Source organism: Zootoca vivipara, chromosome 3, assembly GCF_965207765.1.
Source record: "Zootoca vivipara chromosome 3, rZooViv2.hap1.1, whole genome shotgun sequence".
NCBI lineage: Eukaryota > Metazoa > Chordata > Lepidosauria > Squamata > Lacertidae > Zootoca > Zootoca vivipara.
The window spans coordinates 30307936-30324392 of NC_142586.1; the positions used below are offsets into that span (position 1 = coordinate 30307936).

Sequence of the window (16457 nt, forward strand, 5' to 3'; positions counted from 1 at the left end):
CTTCTCCTCGCTTCTCAGGTAGCAAGGAGCATCTCCACCCCCATCTTTCTGCCCGGACACTGAGGTCCAGCTCCGAGGGTCTTCTGGCAGTTCCCTTCCTGTGAGAAGTGAGGTTACAGGGAACCAGGCAGAGGGCCTTCTTGGTAGTGGCACCCACCCTGTGGAACACCCTGCCATCAAATGTCAAGGAAATAAACAATTAGCTGACTTTTAGAAGACATCTGAAGACAGCCCTGTTTAGGGAAGTTTTTCATGTTTGATGTTTTATTGTGTTTTTAATATTCTGTTGGGAGCTGCCCAGAGTGGTTGAGGAAACCCAGCCAGATGGGTGGGGTATAAATAAATAAATTGTTGCTGTTGTTGGGGGGCAGAGGCAGTAGAGGACTTCTCTGGCACCACTACAGAGAAACAAGGAGAAGCACCTGCAGGTGACCAGAACCCAGAACCTCTCCAGTGAAGGGGGCATTAGGAGGTTTGCCATACGTCCGGAAATATGGCAACCCTGGCAAGAGGCACCAATCGTGCTACCTAAAAAAATATGAGATAAATGCCTGGATGGAAGCCAAATCTTGTGAGAGCTGGCTTCTTTGTGGGAGTGGGGCGCCGCCTGAGTCAGCTGCCTCGGTGGGCCTTACAGAGGGGGCCGGCCCTGGTGAGACCCTAAGAAGTCTCCCACTTCCTCTGAGGCCACCCCTTCTTGCCCTCTGCGCCCTTCCAGCTCCCGCCCTTCTGAAGCCGCAACAGCTGCTGAGCTGACAATGGGAAGGAGGCATGTACTTTGCTCGGGAAAGGGCTGGGTCCTTTGGGTTCAACCAAGCTCTTGCTCCACTTCTGCTGCTGCTGCTTTTCTTTTCTTTTCTTTCCTTTTTGGCGGCGGCCGCCAGGGCTGGGTTTGCACTTCTCGAGCATGTTGGAACTGGTTTCCACGCCCATCCCTGCCCACAACGCTCCTGAGAGCGAGCGCGAGGAGGACGGGAAATACCTGCGAGGAGGGGAGCCGTGTTGCAACTTGAAGCTCGCCGCTTCTCCCCCGGTGCGCGCAATTGCCTCTGCGCCAATTCCCATGCTAGGCGAAGCTTCCGAGGGGACGAAGGCCACGCGCGCGGGGACGCAGCAAAGTAAGTGGTCCTGAGTTTCTTTTCCAGCCTTCCCCTCCGCCCTCAGTTTGGGCGAGTTTCTCTTGAAAGGGCACGGCAGGCAACGGAGGGAGTTTCCAATTTGCCTAGTCCCCCCTTTTTCGTTCTCTTTTTGAACAGAAGCTGATGCGCGCCTGGTCATCTCACATTCCTCTCCACTGACGGCCCTCCTTTTGTTGACAGGGAGGAAAGGTCTGACTCCGGTTTCCAGTGCTTTTTGTTTGCCCAAGTGCCCAAGGAGACATTCTCATGGGCCCTAGTTTAAAATGGATGGGAAACAGCGGGGCTGAGGGGCTGCTCTTCCGACGTGAGGAGAAAATAAAACCGCGACTTCAAGGAGGCTTTTCTCACTCCAGCCCATAACGGACGCGGCGCAAGCCCTGGAGTTCATGGTCTTGTAAAAGCGAAGGACGTTGCTTTGTAAAGAAAGAACACCCGGTTGTATATCTTTGAGGGACTTGGCTGGCAGGACAGGAAAATAAGAGAACTATCCAACAAAGTTTTGACTAGGGCTCTGTTCTTCAACCTTAAATCTCGGGTGTTGGTGTACTACAACTCCCATCACCCCTGACCATTGGCTAAATTGTCTGGGGAAGATTGGAGTTATAGTCCAAGATCATCTGGGCACCCATGGTTGGAGAGACCAAGGAGTAAGGATAAGGTGAAGAAGAGCTGCCACATGCTGGGAAGGGCAGAGTTGGCGCGATTTGGTTGTCTCCCTTCCCACCAGATAAAAATCATTCCTGTTTCAAGTGCCACAGTAATATTTGATGTGTTTCATGTGGAAAAGAACAGGGTTAAGAATTCCAGGCTGTTTTCACCTGTGAAGCTTACATTTGTCTTTTTTTGGGGGGGGGGTAATTGATCTGGAAGGCAAATGCAAAACCTACATGGTTTATGGTGTACATTCAGGTTGTAAGGCTACCTGGGAGAAAGTCATTCAAACATGGTGGGCTTGCTTCCAGCATCTGAGTCTAGCTTGCAAGCAGTAATAGTAGAAAGACTGGACTGGTAGAAAGCAACCCTTGCCTTGCCTGTGCATCAGAAATAAGAGCCCAGTGGATCAGGCCAAAGGCCCATCTAGTCCAGCATCCTGTTCTCACAGTGGCCAAACAGATGTCTTTGGAAAGCAGGCAGGCCCAACCCGAGCGTAACAACACTGCCCACCTGCGATTCTTAGTATTACAGTGCATTTGTTTTGCTCTTAAAATCAGATTCATCCACCAACCACGACAGGAGCAGAAGCAGAATTAGTCGCAGAGTTCAACCTCTGTTAAATCAATAGTCTCACGAAGGCACTTTTATTGAGGTTTTGATAATTAAAAACCACACACTTAATCAACCCAAAAAATCTTTACTTGGTTGCTAGCATGCTAACAGCCATCTAATTTTGCAACACATCACTTGTTCCTCAATACCCAGGTATTTGGCTGTGTTTGGGGGGTGTTATTGGTTTGTTTCTGTTTCATTATGTATTTCGTGTTCTTGTTTTGTATTTTTACGTTGTGAACCACCCTGGATCTTCAGATGATGGGCGGTATACAGATGTAATAAATAATAATAATTTGTTTTCATATTGTGTGATAGTGGATAGATTAACTTCAATAGTAAAAACCCTTGAGGTCAAATGGGTAGAGCATTGGAATGCTTAGAATTGTGGGGAGGGGGGCTGGTGTCCTTAGAGTTTTTAGAAAAACAGCAGTAATGTAAAACAAAGTTAAGGCTGGCTGATGAGAGGCATGCATAAACCACTGTTCATTCAAACTTGCAGTCCACTTATATTTCTCAAGGTGCCTTATGTTTTGCATACCTACTTTTAAGCCATTTCTCAAGGCGACTGTACGTCTTATGTGGGCATTTATGTACATGCATACTTTTAAATTGCATGTCCCAAATGTCTTGGATACCTGGAGGACACAGTCATCTGGAAGCTCAACAAGAACTGTGCTATTTTTCTCAAACACAAACAGAACAGCCACAGGAAACACCCGACTCTACCTCCATCCTGTTTCTCTTCCACCCCACTCTACCCCAATACAATTAAGTCTAGTGCCTCCTAGAGAACAGAGACAACATGACACTGTTATGGTTATACATTTAATTTATTTAAATTAAAAAAATTGGTTGGAGGACATCAGTATGTCCCCAAAATACACTCTTTGGTTGTTACATTATACCACACTGAACAAGGCACAAAAACTAGGGGAATGTTGGGTGCTGTGTTTTCCCCCCCTCCTGGATTCTTTTAATATTTCCCATATACAATATTTGCTTGCACTTTTAACCTGTAGCTAATCGAGCCCGTAACAATGAAATTGTATTATTCTTATCAAAGAACTATATGTATTAATGAGATGAAATCCCTGATTCAAAAAGTAAGTTAATATGGCTTCATTGGGGGGGAAATGTTTAAGACAGTAATCTTAGTGTGATCTCCATTAAATTCAAATGCCTTGAGCAACTTCTCCATGAGCAGTTTGATTCAAGAATACATTCCCATTAGACACCTAAGCTTCAAATAAAACAATGTTGCGTATTAAATTTCAGCGCTTTCTTTGACTTTGTTCCCATGTACTATAAGTGGTCTTTGCAGCTTGATCACTAGGCAGTAGCCTGTTGTGCATGCTTGCTTGGAAGTGGGTCGTACTGATTTCAGTAGGCCCCACTTCCTACTAAACATTTAAAGAATTGGGGCCTTACTGCACATTCTTGTGCATGTTTATAAAGAGGTCCCTCTGTATCCACTGTGTTTACTCCCAAGCAAGTCTCTTTAGAATTGAAGCCATAATATTTTATGCTTTTAACGTATATGGATACCTGCCCCTAACAAAAATCTGATCACATTTGTTCTCCCTTTTTGTATAAATGGTAGACAATGTATTAATATACATGTTTAAATATAGGGCAGTAGGTCTTCTGCATCAGAGTTTTTGATACTTTCCTTGCTTTAAACCAGTGGTTTTCAACACATCAATAGGAGTATAGCATCTAGATCAAGGGAAGTAATAGTACCACTGTATTCTGCTCTGGTCAGACCTCACATGGAGTACTGTGTCCAGTTCTGGGCACCACAGCTCAAGAAGGATATTGACAAGCTGGAACATGTCCAGAAGAGGGCAACGAAAATGGTCAAAGGCCTTGAAACGATGCCTTATGAGGAACGGCTTAGGGAGCTGGGTATGTTTAGCCTGGAGAAGAGAAGGTTAAGGGGTGATATGATAGCCATGTTCAAATATATAAAAGGATGTCATATAGAAGAGGGTGAAAGGTTGTTTTCTGCTGCTCCAGAGAAGCGGACATGAAGCAATGGATTCAAACTACAAGAAAGAAGATTCCGCCTAAACATTAGGAAGAACTTCCGGACAGTAAGAGCTGTTCAGCAGTGGAATTTGCTACCAAGGAGTGTGGTGGAGTCTCCTCCTTTGGAGGTCTTTAAGCAGAGGCTTGACAGGCATATGTCAAGAATGCTTTGATGGTGTTTCCTACTTGGCAAGGGGTTGGACTGGATGGCCCTCGTGGTCTCTTCCAACTCTACGATTCTATGATTCTAACACTGTGCCGTGGCACCCTGGGGTGCCTTGAACGATGGTCAGGGGTGCCACGGGCAGCACTGGCCTCTGCCCCACTTTCCTTCCCTCCCTCCTCTGATGCCCTCTCGCAACTCTGCCTCCCAAAGGCTTGCATGGCTGTTTGTTGCAGCAACCCTGGTTCCAAGCTCCCCAGGTGAATGGTGCCTCTGGGGCTGGCCATGGGGTGCTGGTTGCCATGAGCTGAGGCAGCCTTGGAGTAAGCAAGCAAGAGGGCGAGGGAGCCCAGCCAGTCAGCCAGCCAGCCCTTGTTGTTGGGAATGGACACACGAATCCCAGGCCCTTGTGGGAAGGAGGAACCTCTCTTTGGGGGGTGGGGGTGGGGCAGCTCAGAGACCAGGGCAGCAGCAGCAGCTGCCCAGAGGACTCCCAAGAAGAGGGTAGAGGAGAGGAGGCTGAGGGAACACTCCATAAGGGAGGGTGTCCGAAAAAGGGTGAGAGGCTGCCAACTATTCAGGCAGGGGGTAACTGGGCTCCTGAGAATGCAGTTGGTCAAGGCAGCCGTGGACTCGAAAAGTTAAAATTCTGCTTTAAACAGATATTACTAATCTGTTTGTTTTGTTTTAGAGATATTTTTTTAATGTCCTCTATTATAAAGAACTGTTTCTCTTTTTTAAATAACATATTGTGAAGAAAGACAGTAGGGATGAAATAACACTTATAGTTGTGGTACATTAGTATTGGTGTTATATAGTAATTAACTCAACAGTGCCGTAGGTTTGGGTAGGTCTTAGTAGACATTTCTTTGTTGTGTTATTAATGCCATTCTTGTGTCTGGAACAGTTATTGTTGCTTAATGAAGCATTGTTTTAGCAAGACTCATAATGTCCTAATTGGGTGGGGTATTATGTTTCAGAAGGGGATTTGAGAACGTTCTAATATGCGTGGATCACTTAAAACTGCTGCTTTTCTTGTTTGGTCTTTTGTGAAGAATAGCAGGGGATTTTCCAAGGTGTGGGTTTTGGAGCAAGACAGGTGTGGTGTAAATCAGTTTTAACAGGGATGCATACATTTGTTTTATGATCAAAACAATGGAGTTTGTATCTGACCCTGTGAAAAAGCCCAAGTTTATTTACTATGACCATTGATCCAGCTATAAAAGTACTTATTGGTTCCATTCAACTTCTTCCAGGGATCAGCTACAATACCATAGGTAAAAGACACTGCAATTTAATATTTTGATTTTTTTAAAATAGAGGATTTGTGTGTGTGGGGGTTAATTATTATTATTCCCATAAAGCAGATGGGATGCTAGCCTGAGACCTAGTAACTTGCCTAAGGCCAGTGATGAAGCTGTTGCTTCCAGCTGTTCCACACACCTCCCAGAACCCAAAGAGGTGGCAAATGTTTTTATTGAACTGTATTGTGTGGCGATACCCCGAACCCTCCCCAGAATAAATAAAGACACAGGACACATTGCATAAGGTTAATGGGCGTAGAAGGCCACAACTTTATTGATTACAGATGCAGAGAGGTATTGGCTTAGGCATTGGATCTAACCGTCTATATCCAACTCCAGCCCGCTCTGCTGGCAGTCTGTGAAGGGTTAACCACCATTGGGTGAGCCCTGCAATGCAGATCAACTAGGAACTCACCCTGGGGCCACCACTAGGGGCGTGCCTTAGGCCCTCACCTACCACGGCTTCGGACATGGCCACACCCCGGACTCCTTAAGGGAGTACCCTTCAGCATTGGGGGGGGGGCGTGATGGCAGCAACCTCCCCCCCCCACCTGTAACTTTTCAGAGATAATCAAATGCCTACCACCAAAACCAAAGTTGTGACAAGTTGCTAGGGGGCAGGCGAAAACCACCTGGCCAGAGCCAATTTGCCAAGTGGGAAAATTCCTATCAGGTCCCTCAACGGCGACCAACTGAGGTCCATAGCAATTTTGGAAGGAGAGACCTGCCTAATGGGAGGGTGGGCGGGGGTCCTGAAAAAGAGAGGCGCTGATTCCCTCCTGTGCACTCGCATAAATCAGTGAGCCGCGCCCCCTTGGAGCGTCCTGATTGGATGCGCCAAGGGAGCGCCGTGGCACAGGCAGCGGCCAAGGGCACGGCAGTGGCGGCTCGGCCTGCAGCACGATCCAGTAGCAAAAAACGCAGCAGCTCGGGGTCCTGAAAAAGAGAGGGGCCGATTCCCTGCCGCACGCTTGCTTAAATCAGTGAGCCGCGCCCCCTTGGAGAGTCCTGGGAACCGGCCAATGGGCTTGGGGGGAATGGCAACCATTCCCCCATCACGTGTAGGCTTCATGGTGCCCACAATCTCCCCTCCTCCTATGGCGGAAGGGACTTTATAATGCAGCTGTGCTCTGTAGTTTCCATTTCATTCATTATAGACATTTCTGGACCCCGTACTGACTGGTAGATAGGGTCTAAGCATAACTTGATTTTGTTGGATTTTTTTTGTACTGTATGCTGTTTTGGGCAGTAATTCAACTAATTTAGTAATTCAGCTAATTTAGTTAATGATCAATAAATAACCAACACCAATCTATGAGGAAACTGTTGGATTTAATTCAGTGATTTTAATAACTGCCATGTAATTAATTTTTCTTCACATCCCAATTTTTAACCACATGCAGTATAATGTGGGTAACACATCTGCCTACCAGATAATGTGTGTGGGATTGCTGCCTTAAACATATACAAATGTGATTCATTTCCATCTATATTGATATCTGCTTGCTTTTTGTATTCAGTGCACATTGCTTATGCTGGGGTGTGAGGCACAAAACGCTAAAGGGATGTCAGCCATCAGTTTGCACAGATCTGTTCACAAGCTAAAACATTTGTGTATTCAATTGCTAATAGATGAGCTGATGTTTTTGAGGATCTGTTTGATGTCAGTAATGGTCTCTATGGAGTCTATACCAGGCATCCCCATACTCTGGCCCTCCAGATGTTTTGGCCTACAACTGCCATGATCCCTAGCTAACTGGACCAGTGGTCAGGGATGATGGGAATTGTAGTCCAAAACATCTGGAGGGCCGAAGTTTGGGGATGCCTGGTCTATACCAAACCAAAGTGAGGTGAAATTTAAGTTTGCTAGTACTGTATTCTGTGTAAGAAACATTTACTTCTCACACTTATAGCACAACTTTTCCCCAAGAAGATAAGAGTGGCGTTTTCACCTGTGAAGTAAGATAGTCTTGAATGTGTATAACTGGCCAAAGATTACTTTATGGCTGAGCAGAGATTTAAATTAGTTCCACCTAGTGCAACACTGTACAGTATTACACTGTCTCTAACCACTGAAAAACCACACTGGTATTAAATCTGAATTTTCAGCCTGGGTAAAGTAGTAATTCTATTTTCCTACACTTTCTCACTAGGTTCTGTCTAGGCCTGGGCAATATATCAATATATCATCTAAAACTGGTTTGAAGTCCATATGGTGTTACTGGTTTCGGAGTTTTGGACCTGGCAATATATCGCAAATCATGATGTGTATTTCGGCTGGGCAATATTATCGTCCAAATCTGGTTTCAGGTCCATATCATGATAACTGGTTTCATGATGTTTGTGTGTATGTCATGGAAAAATCACAATGTGAGAAAAAACGTGAAGCCAACCAATGCCTCTACATAGCTCCATCCGTATTTCAGACATTGTGATATATATCGCAATGTTTAGCTGGTGATATATCGGGATGTTGAAAAGCAGAATATCGCCCAGTCCTATTTCTATCATAGACACTACTAGTAGCTATTTTCTCCTACAAATGCACACTCTTCAGGACAGCGGCGGAGTACCTGTGACCTGCCAAATGTTGCCAAGCTCGCTTCCCATCATCCTTGACCCACTGGCCATGTTGGCTGGGGCTGATGAGATTTGGAACCCAGCAGCACCTAGATTATTACTATGGCTGTAGATTCAGGCATCCCCAAACTGCAGCCCTCCAGATGTTTTGGCCTACAACTCCCATGATCCTTAGATAAGTGGTCCCAGTGATCGGAGAAGATGGGAATTGTAGTCCAAAACATCTGGAGGGCCGAAGTTTGGGGATGCCTGCATGGATCTGTACTAAACTGAGCTGAGTGTTCTTATAGTTGATTGCTCCATTGACCAAGAACATAAAAAGAGCCTGTTGGATCAGGCCAGTGGCTCATCCAATCTAGCATCCTGTTCTCACATTGGCCAAACAAATGCCTATGAGAGGCCAGCAGGGAAGACCTGCGTCCAACGGCACTCTTCCCACTTGTGATTCCCAGATTATTAATACATAAACATGTTGGTAGGTGGGAGCAGGATTGGGGAAAAGGTAAATTCCAACTAATCTCCAGGTGTCCTCACGGAATCTGTGAAGAACTGGAATAATGACCAAAAGAAACTCTTGAGTTTGATGTTTTGTTTTTTTAAAAAAAGGACTGTCTCACTGTTGTTAGAGATTTCGTGTGGCTGGTGAACAAATTGAAAGTTAATCCAGACAAAACTGATGATGTGATACTACAGTGCCTGCCATGTTAGGCTGTATTTATTTAATATAGCTTTGTACTGTCTTTCTGGAGCCAAAGGTACTCTCAGAGTAATTAAAATAATAAAAAAGTTAAAACATAAAGCAATTAACCATGCCATATAAACACTGTAGTGAGAGCACCAGTTTTATTCAGTTATACCTTGGAACAGCCAGGTATACCAGGTCCATTTGAAGATAATCAAGGAAGGAGCCACATCATAGAATTCCACAAGGATGGGGCCATTACTGAAAAGGCCCAGTCTCTTGTACCTCACCTCCCAAACATATTGAATTGTAACGGTGAGCAGGTGAGCAGGGCATCTGTTGCCAGTTTTAGGGCCCGGAAAGGCTGGTTTTTAACCAATTAACTGAATAATAATAATTTTTTACATTTCAAGTTATGTAATACAAATCCTTTGAAGATCCTGAAAGAATGGAACAGTTTCTCTTACATGTAAAAATTCCTGATGTAATAATTAAAGTCATTGTGCATGCATTTAAAGAAAGGCAATATTTAATATATCAAAAGTGAAATTAAGTACCCAATACTAAACACATTTTAAGATGAAATTGGTGAAAAATATTTGCTGACATTGGCTTTCAGGAAGAAATATCTTCGTTTGCTTTTGGGTTTTATTGCTAGAAGAGACTAGAAGAGTTTCATGTTGATGTTGAAAATAGAAGAGAGAGAAAGACTGAAGAGAGAGAAAATCATTAAACTCCATCAAATTTGGCTTGGGGAGGAGAGAGATGGCACTTCTTGTGTGGCCTGTACTGAAACCAGCACTTCTGTAATTGAGAGTGCTGAAGTCTTAGCTTGTTGTCATCCTCTCCAGTTACGGTAATTGGGATGCAGATCTTAAATCTACAGCTAAAGCTTTCCCCTGCCATTCTGAACCTAGCCCACCCAAGGTGTCAAACAAAATAAAGGCTAAGAGCAAATAATAATAATAATAAATTTCAAAAGCTGAATGAACAAACAGTTGATTAAAATACAACTCAACCCGTATAATTATAGTAATAAGTAAAAATTTGCAGTTGTCACAATGTGCTCACATCCTGACTGTCTAACCAGTCAATACATACTAATAAAAAATACCTTTACCCTATCATATAAAAGAGGGTCTGTAGCAGGCATAGGCAAACTCCAGCCCTCCAGATGTTTGGGACTACAATTCCCATCATCCCTAGCTAACAGGACCAGTGGTCAGGGATGATGGGAATTGTAGTCCCAAACATCTGGAGGGCTGGAGTTTGCTTATGCCTGGTCTGTAGTATTTAAGCACTCAGCTTGCCTTGCCACACATGTGCCAATTTGGTTTCTTCAATCTGTACCCCACATAAGGTCTATTTCTGAGGAAACTACTGCCGTGTTCTGGAACTCCCTGGCAATTGAAATCAGCCAGAAATCCTGGTTATATTGTTTTAGGTGCCTGTTGAACACTCTCTCTTTTATTTATTTTTGTTCTGGCAAGTCTACCCAGACACATATATTATTGGATATTTGCTTGTTATTGATTTGTGGAATTTCTCTTTTATTTCTGCCCTTCTTGGAGTCGCCATTTGATTAAGTGGTATAGAAATTTTCTACATGAGCAGGGTTTGGCTAGGCTTTGACTTCAGGCTGCATGCATCTCAGAAGGGAAGAAAGTGAGAGCTGTTAAGAAAATGTTTTCAGGGCAAGAGGGTTCATAAGAGAATGATTCATAAGGGAATTCTGCTGGGGCCTTTCAATATGGGAATACGAAGATTATAGTTTTAGAGTTATATATGCAAAACAGTTCCTAGTATTCGAATCAGTCAAAGCTTGTTCTTGGGTCCCATGGGTGTTTCCCGGAGGAAATGTTCTAAGCCAGTGGGTTCTGCAGTGACTATTGGACCTGAGCTGTCCTTCTTGGCTACTTTTATGTTGGTAGAAGGAAGTGCTGTCTTGAGGGTGTCCTGCATGTATCTTGGTATTCCACTGATAGATGGCACCTCTGTTAAATTACCAAAGCTAATTGGTCTTCCACAAGCACTGGATCGCATTCTCAATGGGTGCACAAGACTAGCCAATCAGATAATGCCCAATGGCCAAGGTATGCATTTACTGTACTAATGTGCCAAATCATTAGCAATTGGATTTAAAAGCTCAGCCAAACCTACCTCACAGGATTGTTGTAAGGATAAAATGGGGAAGGGCTGAACCATGTACACATTGTACACTACCTTGAGCTCCTTGGAGGAAAGGTGAGAGATACATGAAATAAATTAAAAGAGAGCAGCGTGATCAGCGATTTGCATTTGTTTAGTAACAAATGTAGCACAGTGTTTTCTATGCATTTTTCTTTCTCAGCAACTGATATATCAAGTGTATTGTCATCATAAGGGGTGTGTGTGTGTGTGTGTGTGTGTGTGTGTGTGTGTGTGTGTGTGTGTGTGGAGACAGACAGAGAGAGAGAGAGAAGATGTAGCCAACGAAGTTGTCCTGTTGGCACTTGTTCAACAGAACTTCCTCTCCCTGCTGCAAAGGCGAGTCACACAAATGTAGACTCTTTCTTAAACTCTATAAAAGATTAGTAACAAATGTGGGTTTTATATTTAACCCTAATTGGTATCTCTTCTTGTGGCAATAAGAGAATTACGGCTTTGGCTTGTAATGCAAGACTTAATGAACAAGTTTTGATATCGCTACAGATATATGTTGCTGCTTTCGAGAGCAATCAGGGTGGATACCTATAACCACCTTGCTGATTCAATGTCTGATAGAAGGTGTGGGAGAAAAGCAGTTCTTGAGCGTTTCTCTGCTAATTAGTCATGGACGAGATGTAGGTTTGTTGTGGAGGCAAGCAGAAAATGGATTAGATCAGCATGGGAAAAGAAAGAGGAGTGCAGTAAACTCAAGGGCACGTTCTAGGGAGCAGTGGATGAGTTGTATCTCTTTTCTATAAACTGTGTACAGGAGGCATGAGAGGTGGAACGTGTTTGAAAAGGAGAAGGCAAGGACGGGTTTCTACAATGCTATTCTGTGCAAATTTATGTAGAAGTTCTGTTGAGTTCAATGTGAATTGCTCTCAGATAAATGTGTGTAGAGCTGCAACCATTGAAGGTTTTCCTTCTCACTGTTAATGGCATCCAACAACAGTAATATGTGTTGTTGTTGTTTAAAAAAACAGTCAATTATGTATAAAATCACAGAGAAGTATACATCCAGATGCTCTTAAATCCAGGACATAAGGCAAAATGAGTCAGTCACCTCAAGCAGCAGATGTGGTGACCGAGGAACATGTCATCTGCAGCTCTCTGGCCTTCTTTTGCTGGTGGTGTCAAACGGCAAAATGTCCTGGCTGGCCCTGTCTATATCTAATGTTTAGGGACCAGCAATAACCCCGAGGGACTTCACAGGGAATATCATGGATGAACGACAAGCACCTTCCTGTCTTAATTTTCTGGAATCTCTGCACCAAATGTTTCTTAACATGCCTGTGAAGTCTCATGACACTGTCATGAACATTTCAGCAACATTAAATGCCACAACCGGATCAAAAGGGTACAGTTATACTTCCTTATCGGTCTCTAGGTTAAGATTGACAGCCGACTCAGACCACACCACTCCCCAAACCAGGCTGGCAGAGGTCTGGAAAGTTTGATGAGACCTGGGTGTGTCAGTAGCTGGAAGGCAATTGCTCATTCTGCAGACTCGCAGGTGGCGATATAGTTCTCCTTGTTCCCAGCCATCCTACCTATTCCCTTGTAATAAAGTCTCTATTAACCATTTCTAAAATGCCTTGTCTATTTTGTGTCCTGCCTTTTAGAAGGACACTGTTTTTTTTTTTAAAAGCATTGCCCATCAGAGGGGCATCAAGTGCCACTGCAATTCCAGACATTAACTGGATACCATCTACTACTACTTGCAGCCATCGCCAACTGTTTGAATGCCTTCAAGCTAGTCTTCTAAGAAGCAGGTGCTTGGGATGATGGGAGATGAGGCTGGACAGGACAGTAATGGAACCAACTTAGATCTGTGAAGTAGCCTTGATAGACATTATAATCAAATGATGATAAACTCGTAATAAGACAACAGTGATGGCTGCAATGTGCATGTGTTAAAATAGCCATCAGTGAGAGACTAAAATGGTCAGTCTGTCCATGATACGCTCTCAGTCACTGTGCAAATTTCTATCTTCATTGTGGTTTTTCACATGTAAAGTCCTTATTTAATTCCCGGGCTCCAATATGCATGTCAAGCTTTCTTTCCTGTTAGAAATGTGATGATAAAGTAAGAGAGCTCTTTTCCCTCTTTCTTGGCTTCGCACTATATCTGTGCAGTGCTTAAAATAATGTAAATATTGTTGCGCACACTAATGACTGTTTGTTTCTGTTTTGTTCTCAGATACATCCCATAGTGCATGAATGGACATTTAAGAAGCCTTGCTCCTAAATTACTGTGGAAATGGAAACCTCATCTCTGCTGTCATCCTTACATGATGATTGTAGATCAGACAACTATCTTGAACCGCACTACAAGGAATGTTACAGGCTTGCCATTGATGTGTTAATTGAAAGTGGTTCAGAGGCTTACCAAGAATTTCTTTCCAAGGAGAGATGTGCAGAGTTTCTAGCGGATGATGAAATCAATTATATACTGAACACAGTTCAGAAAATCCCTCAAAACACAGTTTGTGCTACTGACAATGCTGTTGATGATACCTCTTCCTCAGGAACATATTGGCCTATGGAATCAGATGTGGAAGCTCCTAATCTTGATTTGGGCTGGCCTTATGTAATGCCTGGAATTAATGGTGGTACAAATATTGAGTTGCTCTTCCATCCCCCTCGAATACAACCTTTTACAATAAAGGAAACTATTAGGAAGATGGTAAAAGAAGCAAGAAAGGTAAACTTGTACAGTTTCTTTTTTAAGCATCTAATTTATAATAGATAAGTGATATTTTTAAATCATTATTTCATTATTCATATCAATGTGAAACTGAAGTTCATAACAATGCAAAGAGACACTTTTATCTGCCAGATTACTTAAAATGCTTCCACCCAGATTTTGAACTTCTGTGAAAGAAGCATAAGAATGTAGCCATCATGGCAGCATGGTTATCAAGACTCCCTTTCTGTTGCAATTGCAGCTGGGCTTTTAAATTTAATTCTGATTTAATAGTTGAAACTCATTTTTATTTTTATTGTACTGGACCTCCTGTAAATTGCTTTGCGATGACGATGATTAAGCAGCGTACAAATGGTTGAAGTAAAATAAATTAGGAATGTAGTAGTAAATATAACCAAGAAACGGAGAAGCAAGCAGAAAAAGAAACTCTGGGGCAAGACCACCAACTCTGGTGTTAGAACTTTCAAAACGATTTTCTTTTTGAAAAAGCAGCTGCTGATATAGATCGGTGTGTGTGTGTGTGAGAGAGTGAGAGAGAGAGAGAGATGTTTAAGCCCACAAGTTTCCCCCTCCATAGGTAAGCTGTGACTAACTGCAGCTGAATGTGGTTGCAGACTATCAAGATAACATAGCAGAAGACTGGTTAGACTGTTCCATGTACTGTGCCCCCAGTCTAAAGTGAGGGGCCCATGAATGCCTTTACAAAGAGAAAATTAGTTGCGGAGCTCCAAAAATGGATCTCCAGTATAGCTTGGCATTTGGCCCCAGTTTCTTTATTTTCTCAAACTACTAAACACATTTTTAATACAGCCTTCATTTCAGTGAAGGAAGTTTACCACTTCTGTAGCAAAATCAATGGGATTTAATTGTGATTTCCTTTGCATGGGTTGTAGAAGTTTGGAAGATGAGAACAACCAGTTGTACAAGTAGGGAGAAGCAGGAAAGCAATACGGCTCATGTAATCACTCTACATTTTTGTTCCTTGATTGTGGTACTGTATGTTTAAATTCTGTGTGAACTAATTTCGGAGGAAACGAATGTTTGTGTAGTTATATCCGGTCTGCAGTAGTATTAATAGCAGATAACCTTGCGGGCAACACAGATGCATTATTGGCAATGGCTGTCCAGGTTTGGCTTTGCAACATAAACTTGAAATACCAGAATATAGCTAGCTAAAAGTGTAATGTCTCTCTCAAAGGTATTACTAACTCATACTCATTTATAGCTCCTTCCCACCATAAGCACCCAAAGTATTGACAGATGTGTGCAAAATTTATTTGTGCCCCCCCCCCCGTATGTCATCTTCTTGCATTTTTGTTGCTACCTCCCTTTTCCCTCCTGGTGCTTTAATATTTAAGGGCATATTCATTCCTTCTGTGTTGCTTTGAGCCTACATAGCATTCCTGTGCCTTCTAGGGAACTTTTATTTGTTTTGGGAGAGGTGAAGAAGTGATTTTCTACTCGTGCCGGATACTTTGAGATGCAAACCATGGGTTAGATCAGAGCAGTTTGGTCAAACTCATGTTGGTAGCTTCGAGAACACTGTCCAACCATCTTGTCCTCTGTCGTCCCCTTTTCCTTGTGCCCTCAATCTTTCCCAGCATCAGGGTCTTTTCCAGGGAGTCTTCTCATGAGGTGGCCAAAGTGTTGGAGCCTCAGCTTCAGGGTCTGTTCTTCCAGTGAGCACTCAGGGCTGATTTCCTTCAGAATGGATAGGTTTGATCTTCTTGCAGTCCATGGGACTCTCAAGAGTCTCCTCCAGCACCATAATTCAAAAGCATCAATTCTTTGGCAATCAGCCTTCTTTATGGTCCAGCTCTCACTTCCATACATCACTACTGGGAAAACCATAGCTTTAACTATACGGACCTTTGTCGGCAAGGTGATGTCTCTGCTTTTTAAGATGCTATATATATAAAATAGCAATTAATTGCCACATTTATTCAAAATCCAATTGAAACTATTTAACTTAATAAATTCAACAACATTGATTCCCTTGATCCAGTGATACCAGCTTTTCAAAGTTTGATAGCCATTAACAACCCAATACCCCCCCCTCCTGCCCTCTTCCCTCTTAGTGGAATACCAAGTAATCCCAGTGCCTCTGAGAAGGTACCACCACCCAATTTGGGAACCGCCGGGCTAGATCTTTCCTGTGAAATAAATGGAACTAGCAACATTTTTTTAACTCAGATGGAACTCAGGATTGAGTCATTATTTTCTTAAGCTGCTTCTGTAGGATTTAAGAGGACAATTTATTTAATGACATCATTACTAGCAGACAAGTGACTACAGATGACATCATTACTAGCAGACAAGTGACTACAGATGAGACAGAACAAAGGTTGTTTGGCTACTACAGTATACTTCAGTCACTACAACACAAAGTGAAAAACAT

The 16457-nt window shown here is 43.1% G+C and overlaps 1 protein-coding gene across 1 annotated transcript in view; it reads left to right on the forward strand.

The window, feature by feature from the left end:
• Nucleotides 1–871: 871 nt before the first annotated feature.
• Nucleotides 872–16457, forward strand: part of SACK1B (scaffolding CK1 anchoring protein B) — a 45555-nt gene continuing 29969 nt past the window's right edge. The window contains exons 1-2 of the mRNA XM_035109778.3: nucleotides 872–1118; nucleotides 13553–14056. Coding sequence (XP_034965669.1) covers nucleotides 13613–14056 — 444 coding nt within the window. The 5' untranslated portion in view covers nucleotides 872–1118; nucleotides 13553–13612. The remainder of the gene's footprint in view (nucleotides 1119–13552; nucleotides 14057–16457) is intronic.